The 22,816-nt window shown below is 44.6% G+C and overlaps 1 protein-coding gene across 16 annotated transcripts in view; it reads right to left on the reverse strand.

Moving 5' to 3' along the window:
* Positions 1-6,738: 6,738 nt before the first annotated feature.
* LOC106588626 (phosphatase and actin regulator 4B) overlaps positions 6,739-22,816 on the reverse strand; it is a 59,229-nt gene continuing 43,151 nt past the window's right edge. For 13 of the 16 annotated variants that reach the window (XM_082970096.1, XM_082970092.1, XM_082970097.1 and 10 more), the window contains 12 exons: positions 22,617-22,697; positions 20,986-22,305; positions 20,142-20,570; positions 17,846-17,989; positions 16,492-17,101; positions 14,438-14,682; positions 12,587-12,752; positions 12,448-12,503; positions 11,593-11,654; positions 11,234-11,371; positions 8,835-8,911; positions 6,739-8,660 (listed from right to left, as the gene is read on the reverse strand). In XM_082970096.1, the coding sequence (XP_082826222.1) occupies positions 8,645-8,660; positions 8,835-8,911; positions 11,234-11,371; positions 11,593-11,654; positions 12,448-12,503; positions 12,587-12,752; positions 14,438-14,682; positions 16,492-17,101; positions 17,846-17,989; positions 20,142-20,570; positions 20,986-22,305; positions 22,617-22,697 (3,344 nt within the window). In that variant the 3' untranslated portion in view covers positions 6,739-8,644. The remainder of the gene's footprint in view (positions 8,661-8,834; positions 8,912-11,233; positions 11,372-11,592; positions 11,655-12,447; positions 12,504-12,586; positions 12,753-14,437; positions 14,683-16,491; positions 17,102-17,845; positions 17,990-20,141; positions 20,571-20,985; positions 22,306-22,616; positions 22,698-22,816) is intronic. The other 3 variants (XM_082970089.1, XM_082970102.1, XM_082970101.1) reach the window with 3 other exon arrangements.

Consider the following 22,816-nt stretch of genomic DNA (forward strand, 5'->3'; position numbering starts at 1 on the left):
GTCCAAACTTTTGACTGGTACTGTATATGTTGGAGCAAAATGACACCAAATTCATAGCCATGATCAATAATGTCCTGTACAGTAGAATTTACTAAAGTGAACAAATACATAGACATAAATAGATAGATGGGTAGATAAGTGTGTGTTTTGTGATCAAGTAAGTAGCGGCAAATTGCCAGTTGACATTCAGCTCAGTAAAATGACTGTCATTACATTCCACAACCTTCCGTTTACATATCGGACAACACAATATTCCATGTGCCTGTCAACCACAGGAAGAGGAAGTCAATGCTGAGGTAGTCTCACATCTGTCACGGGAAACTAAGCCTAAGGTAGTCTACATGACAACAACGATTACATGGTAGAGAGAGATCCCTGCATCCGTCAGTCCACTGAATAGGAAAAGGTAGGGTCAGTGTTATAGTAGGGATTGATGTTAAAATGTCAACCTCACAACCCAGAAGGAAATCTTATAGTAGATCAGGCTTACTGTTTTAGGAGCTTGGAAAGGTCCACCAATTCCAAGAGCTGAGAAGGTACATTAAATCTTTTTTTTTAAATGTTTCAGTGTTTGAAAGGGCTAACAGGATTTTGATCAACTGCTTCAGAAGAAACACCATGAAACATTTTTTCAACAGGACCATATTGTTGCCAATGGCAACTCGAATAAGGCAGAACCAGGGAGCCCCATTGGCTAAATGCTTTGACTTCAAATAAAAAACTACATGGGCATATAGACTTCTATCTTATTTATAATGTAGATTGGAGATCAATGTAGGTTACTGATGAAGAGCGAGCCAAAATCGTACTGTGTTGCATCTCCCCAGATAAGTACTCTACTCTCTATTTTATACACCAGTGAGGGGAGTCACTGGCAGAGTCCCAAATTGTCAAAGTAGTTATTACATACAGTGCCTTGCAAAAGTATTTACCCCCTTGGTGTTTTTCCTATTTTATTGCATTACAACCTGCAATTTAAATACATTTTTATTTGGATTTCATGTAATAGACATACATAAAATAGACCAGATTGGTGAAGTGAAATGAAAAAAATTACTTGTTTCAAAAAATTGTAAAATAAATTAAAAAAGGGAAAGTGGTGCGTGCATATGTATTCACCCCCTTTGCTATGAAGTCCCTAAATAAGATCTGGTGCAACCAATTACCTTCAGAAGTCACATAATTAGTTCGATTGCACACAGGTGGACTTTATTTAAGTGTCACATGATCTCAGTATATAGTCACCTGTTCTGAAAGGCCCCAGAGTCTGCAACACCACTAAGCAAGGGGCACTACCAAGCAAGCAGCACTATGAAGACCAAGGAGCTCTCCAAACAGGTCAAGGACAAAGTTGTGGAGAAGTACATATCAGGGTTGCGTTATAAAAAGATATCCGAAACTTTGAACATCCCACAGAGCACCATTAAATCCATTATTAAAAAATGGAAAGAAAAAATGGAAAGAATATGGCACCGTAACAAACCTGCCAAGAGAGGGCTGCCCACCAAAACTCACAGACCAGGCAAGGAGGGCATTACTCAGAGAGGCAACAAAGAGACCAGAGATAACCCTGAAGGAGCTGCAAAACTCCACAGCGGAGATTGATCTGTCCAAGAGACTTGCAGCTGTAATTGCTGCAAAAGGTGGCTCTACAAAGTATTGACTTTGGGGGGGGGGTGAATAGTTATGCACGCTCAAGTTCTTTGTCTTATTTCTTGCTTGATAAACAAACAAAAATATTTTGCATCTTCAAAGTGTTGTGTAAATCAAATGATATAAACCCCCCAAAAATACAATTTTAATTCCAGGTTGTAAGGCAACAATGTAAGTAGTCTGGGAGGCCATTTGATGAATTGTTCAGAAGTCTTATGGCTTGGGGGCAGAAGGGTTAAGGAGCCTTTTGGTCCTAGACTTGGCACTCCGGTACCGCTTGCCATGTGATAGCAGAGAACAGTCAATGACTTGGGTGACTGTAATCTTTGGCAAATTTTGAGTCTTTCCTCTGACACTGCCTAGTATATACAGTAGGTCCTGGATGACAGGAAGCTTGGCCCCAGTGATGTACTGGGCTGTACGCACTACCCTCTGTAGCGCCTTACAGTCAGATGCCTTACAGTTGCCATACCTGTCAGGATGCTCTCAAAGGTGCAGCTGTAGAACTTTTTGAGGATCTGGGGACCCATGCCAAATCTTTTCAGTCTCCTGAGGGGGAAAAGGTTTTGTCGTGCCCTTTTTACGACTGTCTTGGTATGCTTGGACCATGATAGTTCGTTGGTGATGCGGACACCAAGGAACTTGAAACTCTCGACCCGTTCCACTACAGCCCCGTCAATGTTAATGGGGGCCTGTTCCGCCCGCCTTTTCCTGTAGTGCACAATCAGCTCCTTTGTCTTGCTCACATTGAGGGAGAGGTTGTTGTCCTGGCACCACATTGCCAGGTCTCTGAACTCTCATCATTTTTGGTAATCAGGCCTACCACTGTTGTGTCGTCAGCAAACTTAATGATGGTGTTGGAGTCGTGTTTTGCCACACAGTCGTGGGTGAACAGGGAGTACAGGAGGGGACTAACCACACACCCCTGAGGGGCCTCAGTGTTGAGGACGTGTTGTTGTCTACCCTTACAACCTGGGGGCGGCCCGTCAGGAAGACCAGGATTCAGCTGCAGAGGGAGGTGTTTAGTCCCAGGGTCCTTAGCTTAGTGATTAGCTTTGTGGGCACTATGGTGTTGAACGCTGAGTTGTAGTCAATGAACAGCATTCTCACATGGGTGTTCCTTTTGTCCAAGTGGGAAAGGGCAATGTGGAGTGCGATTGAGATTGCGTCATCTGTGGATCTGGTATGCAAAATTGGAGTGGGTCTAGGGTATCCGGGATGATGCTGTTGACGTGAGCCATGACCAGTCTTTCAAAGAACTTCATGGCTACAGACGTGTGTGCTGCGTGGCGGTAATAATTTAGGTAGGTTACCTTCACTTCCTTGGGCACAGGGACTATGGTGGTCTGCTTGAAACATGTAGGTATTACAGACTCGGTCAGGGAGAGGTTGAAAAGACACCTGCCAGTTGGTCCACGCATGCTTTGAGTACACGTCCTGGTAATCTGTCTGGCCCTGCGGCTTTGTGAATGTTGACCTGTTTAAAGGTCTTCCTCAAATCCGCTACCGAGAGCGATATCACACAGTCGTCTGGGAACAGCTGGTGCTCTCATGCATGCTTCAGTGTTGCTTGCCTCGAAGCGAGCATAAAAGGCCTTTAGCTCATTTGGTAGGCTCGCGTCACTGGGCAGCTCACGGTTGGGTTTCCCTTTGTAGTCCGTAATAGTTTTCAAGCCCTGCCACATCTGACGAGTGTCAGAGCCTGTGTAGTAGGATTCAATCTTAGTCCTGTATTAACGCTTTACCTGTTTGATGGTTTGCCTGAGGGCGTAGTGGGATTTCTTATAAGTATCCTGATTAGTGTCCCACTCCTTGAAAGCGGCAGCTCTAGCCTTTAGCTCGTTGCCGATGTTGCCTGTAATCCATGGCTTATGGTTGGGATATGTATGTACGGTCACTGTGAAGCTGATGACTGAGGTGGTACACTCCAATGCCATTGGATTAATCCCAGAACATATTCCAGTCTGTGCAAGCAAAACATTCCTGTAGCGTAGCATCCGTGTCATCTGACCACTTCCGTATTGAGCGAGTCACTAGTACTTCCAGATGTAGTTTTTGCTTGTAAGCAGGAATCAGGAGGATAGAATTATGGTCAGACTTTCCAAATAGAGGGCGAGGGAGAGCTTTGTAAGCGTCTCTGTGTGTGGAGTAAAGGTGGTCTAGAGTTTTTTTTTCCTCTGGTTGCACATGTGACATGCTGGTAGAAATTAGGTGAAACGGATTTCAGTTTGCCTGCATTAAAGTCCTCGGCCACTAGGAGCACCACTTCTGGATGAACATTTTCTTATGGCCTTATACAGCTGGTTGTGTGCGGTCTTAGCGCCAGCATCAGTTTGTAGTGGTAAATAGACGGTTACAAATAATATAGATAAACTCTCCTGGTAGATAGTGTGGTCTACAGCTTATCATAAGGTACTCGACCTGAGGTGAGCAATACCTCGAGACATCTTTAATATTAGACATCGCCACCAGCTGTTATTGACAAATAGACACACCCCCACCACTCATCTTACCAGACGTAGCTCACTGTCCTGCCGATGCATGGAAAATCCCGTCAGCTCTATATTTTCCGTGTCGTCGATCAGCCTAGACTCGGTGAAACATAAGATAGTTTTAATGTCCCGTTGGAAGGATAGCCTTGATCGTCTATCATCCATTTTATTTTCCAGTGATTGCACATTGGCCAATAGAACGGATGGTAGTGGAGGTTTACTCACTCGCCTACAAATTCTCAGAAGGCAGCCAGACCTCCGCCCCCTTTTTCTCCGTCTTTTCTTCACGCAAATGACAAGGATTTGGGCCCGTTCCCGAGAAAGCAGTATATCCTCCGTGCATGTGCATAAAGGGAGGGTAAATTTACTAGGCAATAGGATAGATAAGAATAAAAAAGTACAGAATAGGAGCAGTATATGATGAATGTGAACGTGTATTGTCAGCATGCGTGTGCGGGGGGGGGGGGGGGGGGGGGTTGTGAGTGTCAGTGTAGTGTGTGTGTGTGTGTGTGTGTGTGTGTGTGTGTGTGTGTGTGTGTGTGTACACGGTGCCTTCAGATAGTATTCATATCCCTGGCTTTTTTCCACATTTTGTTGTTACAGCCTGAATTCAAAATATATAAAATATATTTGTTACATCTACACACAATATCCCATAATGACAAAATGAAAGTTTTTTTTATATATATATATTTTTCTTTTACATTTTTGCACATTCATTTATTGAAAATTAACTACAGGAATAGTTTGAAGCACCACCTTTGAGCTTTGAGTCTCCTTGGGTGTCTGTATCAGCTTTGCACATCTGGATTTGGGGATTTTCTCCCATTCCTCCCTGCAGAGTTTATCAAGCTTTGTTAAGTTAGATGGGGAGCAACAGTGAACATTAATCTTCAAGTCTTTCCAAATATTTTAAATGAAATTCAAGTCTGGGCTTTGGCTGGCCCACACAAGGACTTTCACATTCTTGTTCTGAAGCCATTCCAGTGTTGCTTTGGCTGTATGCTTGAGGTCATTGTCCTGTTGGAACGTAAATCTAGGTAGGTTCAAGGATTTCAGCTAGGTTCAAGGATTTCCCTGTATTTGGCTGCATTCATTTGGCTCCATTCAAGGCCTCAACATAGCATGATGTTGCCACAACCATGCTTGACAGTAGGGATGGTGTTCGATGGGTGAAGAGCTGTGCCTGGTTCTCCAGACAGCGCTTTTCATTCAGGCCAAAGAATTACATTTTTATTGGTTGCAACAAATCCGATTAATGCACAACTATGGGGTTGGCTTAGATTGTTGACAACATGTAAACTATATTTAGTTTCCAAATGTTTATTGAAAACAATTACATTTGCACAATGAGCACTCGTCTCTCATACTGTACATAGTCAGTTGTTGGTTAGCTAGCAAATTTTTGTCATATTAGCATAGACATGACAAGAGTCAAAACAAGACATGGTATCACAGTAACAAGATTACGAGCCAACTACGATTCCCCACATGGCAGCTTCTTGCCAATGTTGCCAACTATCTGACCATTCCGAATCATAACACCACAGACCTGATGTGCACGCATAATTTGTGACATTGTCAGCCAACCCGTTTAAAGTGGGCATAGAGTCCATGCAAGATAGTTCACTAAATGTATACCCGGAGTATTTAGCAGTCTCATGGCTTGGGGGTAGAACCGGTCCAAGAGCAGATGCTCCAGTACCGTTTGCCGGATGGTAGCAGAGTGAACAGTCTACGGCTTGAGTGGCTGAAGTAATTTTCCAGGCCTTCCTCTGACACACCGGCTGATATAGAGGTCCTGGATGGCAGGGAGCTCGGACCCAGTGCTGTACTGTGCCATCCGCACCACCCTCTGTTGAGCTTTGCGATCGAGGGCGGTGTATTTGCCATAGCAAGCAGTGATGCAGCCAGTCAAGATGATCTCGATGGTGCAGCTGTTCTGAATGACGTTGGTATCAGTAAGGAGAGGACCCACTGATGGCTATTGTGGGTGGAACACATTGTCCACAATTGATAGTCCAAGGACTCAATGAAAGAAAAGAAATGGAACAATAAAAACAGAATACATCAGCAAAGATGAAAGGCAATAAAGAAAGAGTAGAAGAGTATTAGATATTCACTTTGCTAAATAACTTGCATAACAATATTCTACAGCTAATTGGCTTAGAAGAACTAACATGAGGTCGAGTGGGCACAATGAACGTGTCTCTATTACGTGGCTTGATAATTAGCATTTCAAAGGCTGTAAAGAGAGGAGCAAACAGGACCCGATTTAACTTGGGGTTTGATGTGCAGTATGATATAACATGTCTGATCAAGGAAGGCTGTTTATCCCATGTATCAACAGTTGAAGAATACAAGAATACTCTATTGCCAGAGTTAAGCTACACGTTTCATCTGCATGTATGATGATAGTGAAGATTCATAACAGTTTGACTATTGTTGACCCAAAACACACAACATTTCCCTGAGATTTCCACCCAGAACAGTTTGAAGATGCAGCCAAACAAGAGTTTGTACAGTATAATACTGCCCTCACCTGGAGTGTTTTTCAAAAGGCAAGTGTTGGGATAATGACAAGTTGACAACATTCTTTAGGATGGTAAACCATTTATTTTAATTTGAGTGCGAGTTGACCATTCATTTATACAGTAGCTTTGCAAATCATTTTAAAGATATCTTTATAAAAAACAAAACATCTGTAAAATAAGGGAACCCTCTTTCGGTACCAATTTCTGTAACATTATTAGAAAATAGCACTGTTGTAACTCTTTAATTACATTTAAAAACAATTTTGTGTTAACATTAGGAAGACATAATATAAAGTCAATTAAATCAATCTACAGGATAAGTCTATACAGCTGAGGCCAACCAATGGCCTACATACACAAAGTAACATAAAACAATTTGTGAAGTAAAAATATATCCATGTTCCTGCCGCAGTCTTTCAACACTAACCGTTAAATAATTATAGTGTATGTAAGCTTTAGGTTTTGTCTTAAATTATATTAGTTCTAACGTTTCAAATTGTACAACTTCCTTATTTGTTTTACTTTAAATGTCCATTAACAATATGGTTCCTTATTACTACGCTGAACAAACGATTAGTCAGCTTATATTATGGGCTGTCACAAAATCACTTAGATAATCAACAGAACACAGTTAAAATGCACATCATTGTGTATGGGGAAAATGGTGCGACGCTGAATAAGGTCTATGTAACACAGCTAGATAGCTGACTAGCAGACACCACATTTGAGTTTCAATTTAACTAATGTCTTGTGGTTGGACAACTAAACCCATCACCGACATGTAGGCTAGCTATAGCGATTTCACATTTACTCCGTACAGTTTCCGTACCACTCCATGTGTTGTCCCATTAGAGATAAGGTTGGTACCATTGGGTACCCATAAACACACGTTGGAGGGGTTCACCAGCGTCATGTAGTCTAACAAAGTTCTGCATCACATTTAGTTGAACATTAAATCATTAATACTACCGTGTACTAATGTTGACCATCGTCATGATCAACAATCAATACGTATTCAATTATTTTCTGTTCTCAAATAAAAATAGGGCAAAGTGTTGAAGGAACTCTAAAAACCAGGTACAGTAAAGGCCTCTTGGGAACATTCTCGCTTTAGGGAACGACAGAGAATGGATGTGAGGAACAAAACAGGACATCCTTTGTCACAATCGCCGTCTGTTCCTCTTGTCCTTCCTATTCTGATAGTCAGTGTTGGCACAGGGAACCTACAAAATGGCAGCTGAAATAGGCCTAAACCACTACACCTCGTCCAGCTAGTTCTTCTCCAGCTCTCCCTGTGGGTTGTCTGGTCAGGCAGATCAACGCTGGAGTACAGTAGTACCAGTAGTCCCATGGATTCATATGCAAGGGGTTGGACCGATGGAGGTCACCTCTAGTCCATGGTTTTAACAGTAAGTGGTTTGGCCAAGAGGCCAAATCCCTAGTCCATGGTTTTAGATGCAAGTCGTTTATCTATCGGCCACACTTCTAGTCTGTGGTTTTAACAATGACTGGATAGACTGAGGGGCCACATCCATAGTCCCTTGTTTTAACAATGACTGGATGGACTGAGGGGCCATATCCATAGTCCATGGTTAGACAGGCTATACCTCTAGTCCATGGTTAGACAGGCTATACCTCTAGTCCATGGTTAGACAGGCTATACCTCTAGTCCATGGTTAGACAGGCTATACCTCTAGTCCATGGTTAGACAGGCTATACCTCTAGTCCATGGTTAGACAGGCTATACCTCTAGTCCATGGTTAGACAGGCTTTACCTCTAGTCCATGGTTTCAGATGTAGCCATCAATAGTGTTCCTTACAGGAGAGGAACAGGCTTGTGCCAGGATAGGGGGCTGTGGAAATTGCAGTCACCAGGGGTCTGTGTGCACCGTATTGCAGTCCTGCAACCCCCCGGCTCAGTATTGCATTTAAGTGCTTGTTCTGCAGCCGGGCCAGGGAGAACAGCTAAGGCCGATGGAATCTGAGGAGTGGGGACAGAGGAAAGTCATAATGTGCACTGGCTAAGAAGATCTAGGCTTTCAACTTGCAAAATTTCAACCAGAGTTCGAGTTTTAGAGAAACCTTGGTTCGTTTGGGGTCCCAGTCAGGGTATAGGTAAATAAAATAAAATATTGGTATTGGATAGGACTCTAACCTGGTGTAGATCCTGCTCTCTTCGTGAACCTCCATCTCAGAGCTCTTGAACTCGTTCAGTTCCTTGCGGATGGCAGCCTAGATTGAATAGAATAGAGAGCAAAGATTGAGTCAGGTGTTATGTGATGCACTGTACAGGCAGCAGGTCTACTCGTTAAGAGCAGGTCTACTCGTTAATAATGTACAGTACAGAAACAGATCAAATGATCAGTGCCTACAGTTCAGAATTCCATCTTTCTTGGATATGAATAAAATGAAAATGGAGCCAAAGAGTATGTTGTTCTCTCCAGCTGTCAGACGTATTTGCGACAGCACACTGCCTCATATCCAAATCCTGGAACCTCAAAACTCATAAATATCAACCTCTTAAGATATTAACTTGTCAATAAAAGTCCTGCAAATTAAAAAAACTAAACAGCAAATGTTTTAAGATCTCAGTTTTAATCTAAGAAAAGGTCAAATTATTTTTTTCCTCAGGGATTTTGAACCTCAATAGCAGAAAGTATGCAATAATTTATGTTTCAACCTCTTCTCCTAGCTTAACTGGTCCAGGTAATACTCTGGGGACAACTCAGCAAAGCCATTAAGCAGTGGTTATACTGCATTCTTGGGATTTTAGTTTGACACAGTATACAGTTGAAGTCGGAAGTTATTAATACTCGTTTTTCAACCACTCCAAATATTTCTTCTTAACAAACTATAGTTTGGCAAGTCAGATAGGACATCTACTTTGTGCATGACACAAGTAATTTTTCCAACAATTGTTTTACAGACAGATTATTTCACTTATAATTCACTGTATCACAATTCCAGTGGGTCAGAAGTTTACATACACTAAGTTGACTGTGCCTTTAAACAGCTTGGAAAATTCCATAAAATGATGTCATGGCTTTAGAAGCTTCTGATAGGCTAATTGACATCATTTGAGTCAATTGGAGGTGTACCTGTGGACGTATTTCAAGGCCTACCTTCAAACTCAGTGCCTCTTTGCTTGACATCATAGGAAAACCAAAATAAATCAGCCAAGACCTCAGAAAAAAAATTGTAGACCTCCACAAGTCTGGTTCATCCTTGGGAGCAATTTCCAAACGGCCTGAAGTACCACGTTCATCTGTACAAACAATAGTACGCAAGTATAAACACCATGGGACCACACAGCCGTCATACCGCTGAGGAAGGAGACGCGTTCTGTCTCCTAGAGATGAACGTACTTTGGAAAAGTTAAAATCAATCCCAGAACAGCAAAGTACCTTGTGAAGATGGTGGAGGAAACGGGTAAAAAAGTATCTATATCCACAGTAAAACAAGTCCTATATAGACATAACCTGAAAGGCCGCTCAGCAAGGAAGAAGCCACTGCTCCAAAACCGCCATAAAAAAGCCAGACTAAGGTTTGCAACTGCACATGGGGACAAAGATCGTACTTTTTGGAGAAATGTCCTCTGGTCTGATGAAACAAAAATAGAACTGTTTGGCCATAATGACCATCGTTATGTTTGGAGGAAAAAGGGGGATGCTTGCAAGCCAAAGAACACCATCCCAACCGTGAAGCACGGGGGTGGCAGCATCATGTTGTCAGGGTGCTTTGCTGCAGGAGGGACTGGTGCACTTCACAAAATAGATGGCATCATGAGAAAGGAAAATTATGTGGATATATTGAAGCAACATCTCAAGACATCAGTCAGGAAGTTAAAGCTTGGTCGCAAGTGGGTCTTCCAAATGGACAATGACCCCAAGCATACTTCCAAAGTTGCGGCAAAATGGCTAAAGGACAACAAAGTCAAGGTATTGGAGTGGCCATCACAAAGCCCTGACCTCAATCCTATAGAAAATGTGTGGGCAAAACTGAAAAAGCGTGTGCGAGAAAGGATGCCTACAAACCTGACTCAGTAACACCAGCTCTGTCAGGAGGAATAGGCCAAAATTCCCCCAACTTATTGTGGGAAGCTTGTGGAACGCGACCCAATATGTTTGACCCAAGTTAAACAATTTAAAGGCAATGCTACCAAATACTAATTGAGTGTATGTAAACTTCTGACCCACTGGGAATGTGATGAAAGAAATAAAAGCTGAAATAAATCACTCTATTATTCTGATATTTCACATTCTTAAAATGAAGTGGTGATCCTAACTGACCTAAGACAGGGAATTTTTACTAGGATTTATTGTCAGGAATTGTGAAAAACTGAGTTTAAATGTATTTGGCTAAGGTCTACGTAAACTTCAGACTTCAACTGTATGTCTGGAATTCAAAACCCTGCTGAAATGGTTAAGTAAAGAACCTCAGGACTTCCTAGTATAAAGGTACAAAGATTTCTCACTCTATACTATAGTTGAAGAGCACTGTTACCATTTTTTACAATCTACAATGTATTTGGTTAGTCGCTTAACTGCGACTCACCTTGTCGGAGGGAGTGAGCTTGGTCCAAGGTTTGTCTGCACGGCGGTCGTAGTCTTGAGTCGTGGTACACTCTACATACTCATGGAAACGCAGGATCTTCCTGGCCTGAAGCTCTGCTATGGTGGGCCTCTGGGACAGCTGGGAGGAGGTAGACAGAAAACACACTGAGTGACTGTCGAACTAAAATGATAAACTCTGGTTAGTTACATTTCAGTGTTTTATTTGTATATCTGTGTACGATTGCTTTGTTACCGGTGTGTGTGTATGCACGTTGGTGTACTGTATCTAAATGTGTTTCAATTCTGCAGTGTTTGTGTGTGTGTTAGGTGTGTGTGTGTGAGTGAGTGAGTAAGGCTAACCTTTCTGGTGAGTCTGCGTTTGATCTCGCTCCGCTCTGCCCTGATATCAGCTTCGTTCCTGGCTACAATAAGACAAGACATTCCATCCCATCAGAGACAGAACAATAACATGCCTCTAGTCAGAGAGAGAGAAAGAGAAAATAGTAGACTGGACCAGGGTCTATATTCACTAAGCCTATCAGAATAGGAGTGCTGATCTAGAATCTGTTTTTCCTTTTTAGATCATAATGAATATTATTATATTGTCAGGGGGGGACCTGATCCTAGACCAGCACTCCAGGCCATGAGCTTCTCCTGGCGTCTACACAGCACAGGAGTAACGGGAGTCGTTTTAATCAGTCTTTACCCTCTGGGACAAGGAAGTGCATTGTCTTAGATACACTGCAGTCTGAATATTATGGTGTCCTTTTACAGAGCTGTCTAAGGACAACGCTTTTAAGTAGTGCTTTCAGAGTCTTAAGATAACCAGAAGACAAACGTGAAAAACTTTACCTGCAGGCTACATGAGTGAAAATACCTTTTGGACAATATGATATCAAATTCTAAAAAGTGTTGGCACTACCGTTTTGGTGCCAATGCTAAACTCAAGAACAAACAAGTGCAATGGTCAAATTGCACCATGAATCAAGCCATCGCTTTTATTGTATGTAAGTACACGTACAGACCACAAGGGGGCATCTATAGGGCAGACAGACTAATGTATCGTAATCGATCGTTTTGGGTTACTAGTAAAACCAGAGAGATGCTTGTCTATCTTGAGGTGAAGGACATTAAAGCAACTGCGAGTGTAGATGAAGCATGAAGTTGATATTGACAAAAAATAAAAGTGACAGAGAAAGAGGGAAAGAGAGTTACCTGGAAGGATGTTTCTCTGCTCCAACTCCTCTGCTGTGGGTCTCTGACTCAACCTCCTGATTAGAGAAACACACAACACACGTTTAGGGTAGTGGAACATCACCCTCCCCAATTCACACTGATCTCTAGATGTAGTTACCTGTTGAGCGTGGTACCGATCTTGTTCTTGAGTGCCTCCCACTGCTCCCTGCTCTGCAAGCCGACTCCGTCTTGTACCGGTCCTCCCTCCCGCTCATCTCTCTCCTGCTGTCTCTCCAGCTTCAAAGCCAAGGTGTCCTTCCTTGTCACACGGCTGGCCAAGGCACCTGGGTGGTGCAGACAAACAGTTCCAGTAACATGGGACAATACCTTCGCTCTCCATCACATTTGAAAATTGTAAACTTCTCAGATTACACTTCTCATTTGGGTTAGCTTTACCTGCAAGTAGTAAAATATATGCAATGAAGGAAGAAAATAGAAAAACCGATTTGGAATTTCCCTTATTTATACTGTTTTTACTAATAACGAAAGGGCCTTCCTTGATAGTACTGTACTTACTTTGAGTTTGACTTCTGAGATTGAAATCAACACCAGACCCACGTGACATTATCACCAGACTTCAGATCTACTCACTAAATCAACACCAGATCCATGTGACATTATCACCAGACTTCAGATCTACTCACTAAATCAACACCAGACCCACGTGACATTATCACCAGACTTCAGATCTACTCACTAAATCAACACCAGACCCACGTGACATTATCACCAGACTTCAGATCTACTCACTAAATCAACACCAGATCCACGTGACATTATCACCAGACTTCAGATCTACTCACTAAATCAACACCAGATCCATGTGACATTATCACCAGACTTCAGATCTACTCACTAAATCAACACCAGACCCACGTGACATTATCACCAGACTTCAGATCTACTCACTAAATCAACACCAGATCCATGTGACATTATCACCAGACTTCAGATCTACTCACTAAATCAACACCAGATCCATGTGACATTATCACCAGACTTCAGATCTACTCACTAAATCAACACCAGATCCACGTGACATTATCACCAGACTTCAGATCTACTCACTAAATCAACACCAGATCCATGTGACATTATCACCAGACTTCAGATCTACTCACTAAATCAACACCAGACCCACGTGACATTATCACCAGACTTCAGATCTACTCACTAAATCAACACCAGATCCATGTGACATTATCACCAGACTTCAGATCGACTCACTAAATCAACACCAGACCCACGTGACATTATCACCAGACTTCAGATCTACTCACTAAATCAACACCAGATCCACGTGACATTATCACCAGACTTCAGATCTACTCACTAAATCAACACCAGATCCATGTGACATTATCACCAGACTTCAGATCTACTCACTAAATCAACACCAGATCCATGTGACATTATCACCAGACTTCAGATCTACTCACTAAATCAACACCAGACCCACGTGACATTATCACCAGACTTCAGATCTACTCACTAAATCAACACCAGATCCATGTGACATTATCACCAGACTTCAGATCTACTCACTAAATCAACACCAGATCCATGTGACATTATCACCAGACTTCAGATCGACTCACTAAATCAACACCAGATCCATGTGACATTATCACCAGACTTCAGATCTACTCACTAAATCAACACCAGATCCATGTGACATTATCACCAGACTTCAGATCTACTCACTAAATCAACACCAGATCCATGTGACATTATCACCAGACTTCAGATCTACTCACTAAATCAACACCAGATCCACGTGACATTATCACCAGACTTCAGATCTACTCACTAAATCAACACCAGATCCATGTGACATTATCACCAGACTTCAGATCTACTCACTAAATCAACACCAGATCCACGTGACATTATCACCAGACTTCAGATCTACTCACTAAATCAACACCAGATCCATGTGACATTATCACCAGACTTCAGATCTACTTACTTGGCGGATCATCGTCCTCGTCTTCATCGTCATCTCTGTAGAGGATGGGCCCGTCAGAGTCTGTCTCCTCATCCTCCTCACTGCTGTCTCCGGGCCCCCGGCCCTCTGGGATTACACTGACCCTGGGATCAACCACCAGACCCCTCCTGCTCCTGGGCTCCAGCTCAGGCTGCCTGGGGGGCAGCATCCGTCTGGGATGAAGCTTCTCCAACTCCTCCTCAATGTCAAAGTCATCATCCTCAGGTCTGGAGAGAGAGGGAGAAATGTTAACAATTGAATCTGACTGTTGAATAGAGTGTGATCAAGTGGGTATGAAGTATGCATATACAGTTGAAGTCGGAAGTTTACATACACTTAGGTTGGAGTCATTAAAACTCGTTTTTCAACCACCACAAACTTCTTGTTAACAAACTATAGTTTTGGCAAGTTGGTTAGGACATCTACTTTGTGCATGACAAGTAATTTCTTCAACAATTGTTTACAGACAGATTATTTCACTTACAATTCACTGTATCACAATTCCAGTGGGTCTGAAGTTTACATACATTAAGTTGACTGTGCCTTTAAACAGCTTGGAAAATTCCAGAAAATTACGTAATGGCTTTAGAAGTTTCTGATAGGCTAATTGACATCATTTGAATCAGTTGGAGGTGTACCTGTGGATGTATTTCAAGGCCTACCTTCAAACTCAGAAGAAATAAGCTAAGACTTCAGAAAAATAAATTGTAGACCTCGACAAGTCTGGTTCATCCTTGGGAGCAATTTCCAAACACCTGAAGGTACCACGTTCATCTGTACAAACAATAGTATGCAAGTATAAACCCCATGGGACCACGCAGCCGTCATACCGCTCAGGAAGGAGACGCGTTCTGTCTCCTAGAGATGAACGTACTTTGGTGCGAAAAGTGCAAATCAATCCCAGAACAACAGCAAAGGACCTTGTGAAGATGCTGGAGGAAACAGGTACAAAAGTATCTATATCCAGAGTAAAACGAGTCCTATATAGACATAACCTGAAAGGCCGATCAGCAAGGAAGAAGCCACTGCTCCAAAACCACGATAAAAAAGCCAGACTACAGTGTGCAACTGCACATGGGGACAAAGATCGTACTTTTTGGAGAAATGTCCTCTGATCTGATGAAACAAAAATAGAACTCTTTGGCCATAATGACCATTGTTATGTTTGGAGGAAAAAGGGGGAGGCTTGCAAGCCGAAGAACATCATCCCAACTGTGAAGCACGGGGGATGGCAGCATCTTGTTGTGGGGGTGCTTTGCTGCAAGAGGGACTGGTGCACTTCACAAAATAGATGGCATCATGAGAAAGGAAAATTATGTGGATATATTGAAGCAACATCTCAAGACATCAGTCAGGAAGTTAAAGCTTGGTAGTAAATGGGTCTTCCAAATGGACAATGACCCCAAGCATACTTCCAAAGTTGTGGCAAAATGGATTAAGGACAACAAAGTCAAGGTATTGGAGTGGCCATCACAAAGCCCTGACCTCAATCCCATAGAAAATGTGTGGGCAGAACTGAAAAGGCGTGTGCGAGCAAGGAGGCCTACAAACCTGACTCAGTTACACCAGCTCTGTCAGGAGGAATGGGCCAAAATTCGCCCAACCTATTGTGGGAAGCTTGTGGAACGCGACCCAAAACGTTTGACCCAAGTTAAACAATTTAAAGGCAATGCTACCAAATACTAATTGAGTGTATGTAAAATTCTGACCCACTGGGAATGCGATGAAAGAAATAAAAGTTGAAATAAATCTCTACTATTATTCTGACATTTCACATTCTGAAAATAAAAGTGGTGATCCTAACTGACCTCAGACAGGGAATTTTTACTAGGATTAAATATCAGGAATTATGAATAACTGAGTTTAAATGTATTTGGCTAAGGTGTATGTACACTTCCGACTTCAACTGTACATGTCTTTTTCTATTGCAATGATCAGAGTCACATTTTCAGCTGAGCGTAAATATTGTTCCCGCTTGTACTGTGGTAATAGATATGCTGTGACAATATGGAAGTATGATGAAGTAGTGTACTCACAGTCTGAGGGGTTCTATGGTGACGGGTAGGGAGCGTCGGCCTCCAGGCTCAGTGAGGAACTCTGGGGGGGACTCAAACAGCATGGAGTGGGCTCTCTGGGACCCATCTGGGTTAGCCTGAGCCGGGCTGGGGGAGCACAGGGCCCGCTGGATCAGGATGTGAAGGGGGATGGCTGGGACTGAGGCTGGGGGGTGGCTGGGCGGCTCTGTGGTGGGGCTGGGAGGGTCCTTCTGAGGGAAGGGGAGTGGGTCCGGGAGGGGGGCGGAGGCAGGGTTGGGGAGCGGTAAGTGGGGGTGGGAACTGGGAGTGGACGTGGGTATATGGGACAGAGGTCGGGGTGCTGGTGCAGGGTCAGAGGTGGGTAGTTGGAATCCTACTGCCCTGAGGGTGTCCCTGGTGTCGTCTCGGTCTGTGCTGGGGGGTACGGAGACAGTAGGTATGGGGACTGGGACAGGGACAGAACCAGAGGGGCCCGAGGTCTCTGGCTCAGGGGACGGGTCGCCAGAGTGGTGCTTGGTGACGGGGGTCATCCTCTTGGGCGGAGTGGGAGGAGAGCGCCTGGTGGGGGCAGGAACAACGATGATACCACTGCCAGCCTGAGAGAGTTCCGCTATGGAACAAAACACACAACAGAATGAATAGTAGTCATTTACAAGTACTGACATGCAGTAGACACAGAACAGAACTGACAGAGAAAGAGAGTGTTATTAATCTGAAATAGAAAAGGCATCACATTCACACTCAAGCAACCTGGTTAAAGGATTAACATGACTTGTTTAGTTTCATGAAGGCACAATGCACGATTTACCAGTGGATGGATGGAACATATTTAAAAAGCATGATATCAGGCCTGGACATTAGCAAAATGGTACACATCTAACCCTACGGTTTAGATGGAAATCATCCACAGCAGTATTCAAGCCTGACTCATTTGAAAACAACCAGAAAAGCATTTTATTAGTCCGAATCCATTATTTTGAAGTCATTTCACACGTCTCCGCAGTCTCTCTTGACCTTTCACCTTTCATCGAAGTCAAAGATTACACAACTAACAAGCTGGGGCACACTGCCTGGCAGTTATCTTAACTTCCATGCATTGTTTTCATTCCAGCCAAGTCAAGTTAGTTCAGTCAGTTCAGCCACAACTCAATCCGACATGCAATGAATGAAGTAGTAGGGGACCATCGATCTATGCTGGTGGTGCTTCACACCATGGGCAGAATGGGGAACAGTTATCCAGTTGTTATAGACACCGGTTGGGCATTAGACTTGGTGGTGTGGAGCGGTTATGGTTATTCAGAAGGACAGCGTCACACCATGGCAGGCTTGGGTTGTGCCCCACAGGACAGGGTACCTGAGCAGGCTTGTTCAGCCCGTCGGCGGTGGAGGTAGGTGGGCAGGGAAAGGTACAGGCTCAGCTCCCCCTGCCTTCTCCAGCTAGTACAGTAGTGATGAGGAAGGGGACCTTGGACCCTGGAGGCCCTGTTCAATGTGGACACTGACAGAGATGAGGGAGGTCAAGGCCTTCAGCAGGCTGCTTGAAGGTGCGGGACACTGAATAACTGGTCACTGTTGCCCAGCTAGGCAGATCAATTAATATCTAAACTAATATCTTACTAAATCCAATATTTAGCCTCTAAGGATAGAAAGCTGACAGATAAATACATGATTGTCTGGTGAGGATGTAGACCTATTGTATGTACATATTGTGATGATACATAAACCACTGTTCTCCAACAGAGAGAATGGATGTTTGCAATATGACCAATGACAGGGTTATATACACTGAGTGTACAAAACATTAGGAACACCTTCCTAATATTGAGTTGCACCCCCCTTTTCCCTCAGAACAGCCTCAATTCGTAGGGGCTTGGGCTCTGCAAAATGTCGAAAGCATGCCACAGGGACACTGGCCCATGTTGACTCCAACACTTCCCACAGTTGTGTCAAGTTGGCTGGATATCCTTTGGGTGGTGGACCATTCTTGATACACACGGGAAACTGTTGAGTGTGAAAAACCTTGCAGTGTTGCAGCTCTTGACACACTCAAAAACCATTTCCCCTGGCACCTACTACCATAACCTGTTCAAAAGGCACTTAAATCTGTTGTCTTGCCCATTCACCCTCAATGGCACACATACATAATCCATGTCTCAATTGTCCCAAAGCTTAAACATCATTACTTAACCCGTCTCCTCCCCTTGATTTACACTCATTGAAGTGGATTTAACATGTGACATCAATAAGGGATCATAGCATTCACCTGGTCAGTCTATGTCATGGAAAGAGCAGGTGTTCCTAATGTTTTGTACACTGTGTGTGTATATGATATAGCCACTGACCCCTGGGATTAGCCAGGAGGCATGGAGGGAAAATAACAGCAGCTGCAGGACTTAAGACTTGCTGAGTGGGAAGAACTGAACCGTGAGGTGTGTGTCAGTGTGTCACTGTAGCAGCCAATCAGAATACAGACTCTGAAAGCCTATCAGAGAGGAGATCCAAATGATGAATACTATCCTTTCCGCAGTACACAACTTTATGTTCAGCAGATGTCCGCTGTATGAATGTTGAGTGAGTGTGAAATGGAGTAACGCATCTATGAGGACCACACCTTCAGAATGGCATAGGAATTTTCTAATTGCGTCACAACAACTGTTACTATATTGACTGTTGGGATGGGCTCCGACCTAGGGCAGCTGCAGCATGCTGGGTCAGAAGACACAGAACACTGAGGCAGCCAATCAGAGCACTGGACGCTCCGGAGTCACTCCCAGCCTGTCGGAGGAGTGCCAGTGCGGCAATGTGTGTGCGTATGTTGTGCTTGCATAAACGCGGCAAAGACAAACCCTTGCCTGCCCCTCTCTTTGGAGACTGTCTCGATGTACACTGAAAATGCAGACTAGGGCCTTTTCTCGTTTGGGCAAAAGTCTGTCCTCCGCCCTCCCTTCTCAGTGAGCCGGAAACTGATGAGTGGTTGAGGAGTGTGTCAAATTGCTAATAGGCAAACGGAAGATGGTTCTCCCCTCCTCGATAGCCTCCTTTTGGCGAGGAAGCACAAGTGTCTCCTACCGGAGCACTTTGCGGCAGAGTTTTGAAATCTGTCACACCCCCTTTGAATCAGCTGTTGTTTTCTTGAAGGAGAAAATTATGCAAACATTTAAAAACAATATGCTACTGAAAATGTCTTGCACAACTAACTTAATTTGTTTTATCACTTCGCACTAATTTTGGGATCCACCTCTGTAAACGTAATTTGCCTGATGACGAGTGAGTGGAGAAGGCGAGTCACTTCATACAAGAGCATTTTCATCCACATTCCCTCTCCTCGATTACCTTTGACCTTTTTCAAAAGGAGGACGACAGACGAGAGGACGCAGGATTTGAGCAAATCCAGGAGAAAAGGCCTAGGTACTGTATAGAACAACACCCTGCGTTTCAGTACGCATCGAGACTAACCATTATACAGAAAAAGACACTTAAAAACAACAGTCTCATTGCTTTGGGTTCAAAAAGGTCAAACATAATTGTAACACTTTACTTGAAGGGTACGGGACTTAACTCATCCATAAACCCACGTAGTACAATTAAACGCAGTACATTATGGAGTGAAACAGCAGTACAAACAGGGAGCAGAGGCAGGGTAAACTCACCAAGCAGAGGCAGGGTAAACTCACCAAGCAGAGCAGGGTTGCTGTTGCGGTTGGTGGGTTTGGGTGGGGGTACAGGTGGCTGCTTGGCATGGGGGGGTACGGGGGGAGGAGTGGCCGATTCCCCCGTGGTGGAGGAGGGGGGTACCTGGATGGACCGTACAGGGGGGATAGGGTTGGAGTGGGTGGGAGGAGGGTCATCACTGATGACCAGGGAGACAGTCCTGGTGGGCTTGGCCACCGCTACAGCAGGGGAGATAGAGGAGGAGGGTGGGGTGGAGGTCTGGACAGGCTCCGTGGAGGTGGTGATAGTGGGGTGGCTCTTAGGAGGGAGCATGGCCTGTTTGGTAGGAGGCGGCTCTCTACGGGAGGAGTCACGGGTGGAGTCAGGATCTGGGGTGTGGCCAGGGGCGAAGCGGACACCAGTGGACTCTACAGACAGGAACAGGACACACACAGAGAGAGGTCAGGAGGACAAAAGGAGTTTCTATTTCCCCTGGTCCCGGGGCTCAAAGTGCAACCACAACAAGCATACTGTTACTGTACAGTGCTAAGCACATAGAACACAGAGCGGAGATAAGCTGCAACTCAACGTTGGACAATAAGCAGCTTTTTAACAGATTAACTAAAGACGGATTCTGGTCAGGTCCATACACACTTCACAGGGGTGAGAACAAGGAGATTCACAGAGTTACCAGATATACATAACCGAATCTCCTAGACACTCAACTAGCAGACAGTAACACACTGCACTTGCAAAGTGCCCAATAAACTGGGTGGAACTTGAGAGCAACCTTCAGACGTACATGTAAATGCATTGAATTTTACGTCACAGGCTGTTTTTTACCTGCTCGTCCGCGGGTCTCCCCTACTTTGGTCTCCTCAGATGGCATGTACCTGGGCAGGGTGCTCCCGCGGTAAGCCTCAGAGGCAGGGCGGACCCTGCTACGGAGGTCCTCTGAGGAGGTCTTCTGGAGACTCTGCCTTAGCTCCATCTCAGAGTGAAGTCTGACCACAGGATGACCCTCTTCTATAGGTCTCAAGAGGGTCTCTGGTTTAGCAGCCCTAGGAGGACTCCTCCTCCTATCCCTCTCCTCCCCTCTTTTTTCCCCATCATCTCTGCGATCACGATCATCTCTCCTTTCGTCTGACTTTTCACAAATTATTATCTTGTACCGGTCGTCTTTTCTTTCCCGGTCATCTCTCCTGTCATCCCTCTTCTCTCGATCATCTCTCTTCACGTCTCTCCTGTCGTCTCTTTTCTCACTATCATCTCTTCTCTCGTTTCCCTCTCTTCTGTCATATTTTTCTCCTCTCTTCTCCTTGTCCTCCTTCTCCCCCTCTCGATCATCTCTGTCCCTCCTTTCCCTCTCCTCTCTCCGGTCTCTCTTTTCCCTGTTGTCGCTTTCCTCCCTCTCCCGCCGATCTTCCCTGTCTCTCACCTCCCTCTCCCACCGATCCTTTCTTTCTCTCTCCTCCCTCTCATCACGAGGATCTCTCCTCTCCTCTCTCTTGTTCTCTTTCCCGTTTCTCCTCTCCTCTCTCTTGTCCTCCTTCCCGTCTCTCCTCTCCTCTCTCTTGTCCTCCTTCCCGTCTCTCCTCTCCTCTCTCTTGTCCTCCTTCCCGTTTCTCCTCTCCTCTCTCTTGTCCTCCTTCCCGTCTCTCCTCTCCTCTCTCTTGTCCTCCTTCCCGTCTCTCCTCTCCTCTCGCTTGTCCTCTTTCCCGTCTCTCCTCTCCTCTCGCTTGTCCTCTTTCCCGTCTCTCCTCTCCTCTCTCTTGTCCTCTTTATCCTCTTTCCGTTGCCTCCCCTCCTCCGGAGCAGGTCCCCTCGGTAGTGACCCTCCTCTCCTCTCTGACACGTCAGACGGCACTCTACTCCGTCTCTCCAGATCTATGGCCGATAGCCTGGCATGTGAGTCTACGTCCAGTGGGGCTCGGTTGGAGCGCGAGGCGTCAGAGGGCACCCGGCTCCTGCTCCGGGGGTCGTCTGAAGGGACGCTGCCCCGCCGTGGGTCCTCTCCCTGGGGTAGCCAGGTGGGGTTGAGCCCTGGGCCTGCCTCCCCCCGGGACATCTTGATCCCTGACTTTGAGACCTGGTCAACATCCATAGGTACTGGCTGGCCATTCTTCACCACCGGACCTTTGGAATGGTTCACATCGTTGCCCTCTGTCACACAGAAATACATTCTGATAAGGAATTTGAGGTCAGCAAAGATATTCTCTACAACTCAGCATTCTCTAAAAGTGTTACCCTACTATTAGTTTTGTTTCCCATTGATAAATTATAGGCTACTAGTATCTATGTAGGTCTTTGTCTACTCCACTATGATCAGGGCCCGTATCCACAAAGCATCTATGAGTAGGTGTGCTGATCTAGGATCTGTCCATGTAATCTTTTTTTATTATGATCAAAAGGCCTGATCCTAGACCAGCACTCCTACTGACAGGCTTTGTGGACACGGGCACTAGTCTGCATACCATTCTCTGGGAGTTCTTTCAGCACTCCTCTGTCAATCAGCTCCTGACGAGGTCTCCTTACTGAGATCTTCCTCTCCAACACTGAAAGTAAACAAATATGTTTAATTTCCCCGTAACAGAGGTGGCTTGATGAGTAACCTTGTCTGAGACGATGAAGACTTAAGCTCTCTTAAAGGTAACGTCTAGGCTTTAGCTCATCG

The sequence above is a fragment of the Salmo salar genome, chromosome 27 (genome assembly GCF_965601325.2).
Source record: "Salmo salar chromosome 27, fSalSal1, whole genome shotgun sequence".
Lineage (NCBI taxonomy): Eukaryota > Metazoa > Chordata > Actinopteri > Salmoniformes > Salmonidae > Salmo > Salmo salar.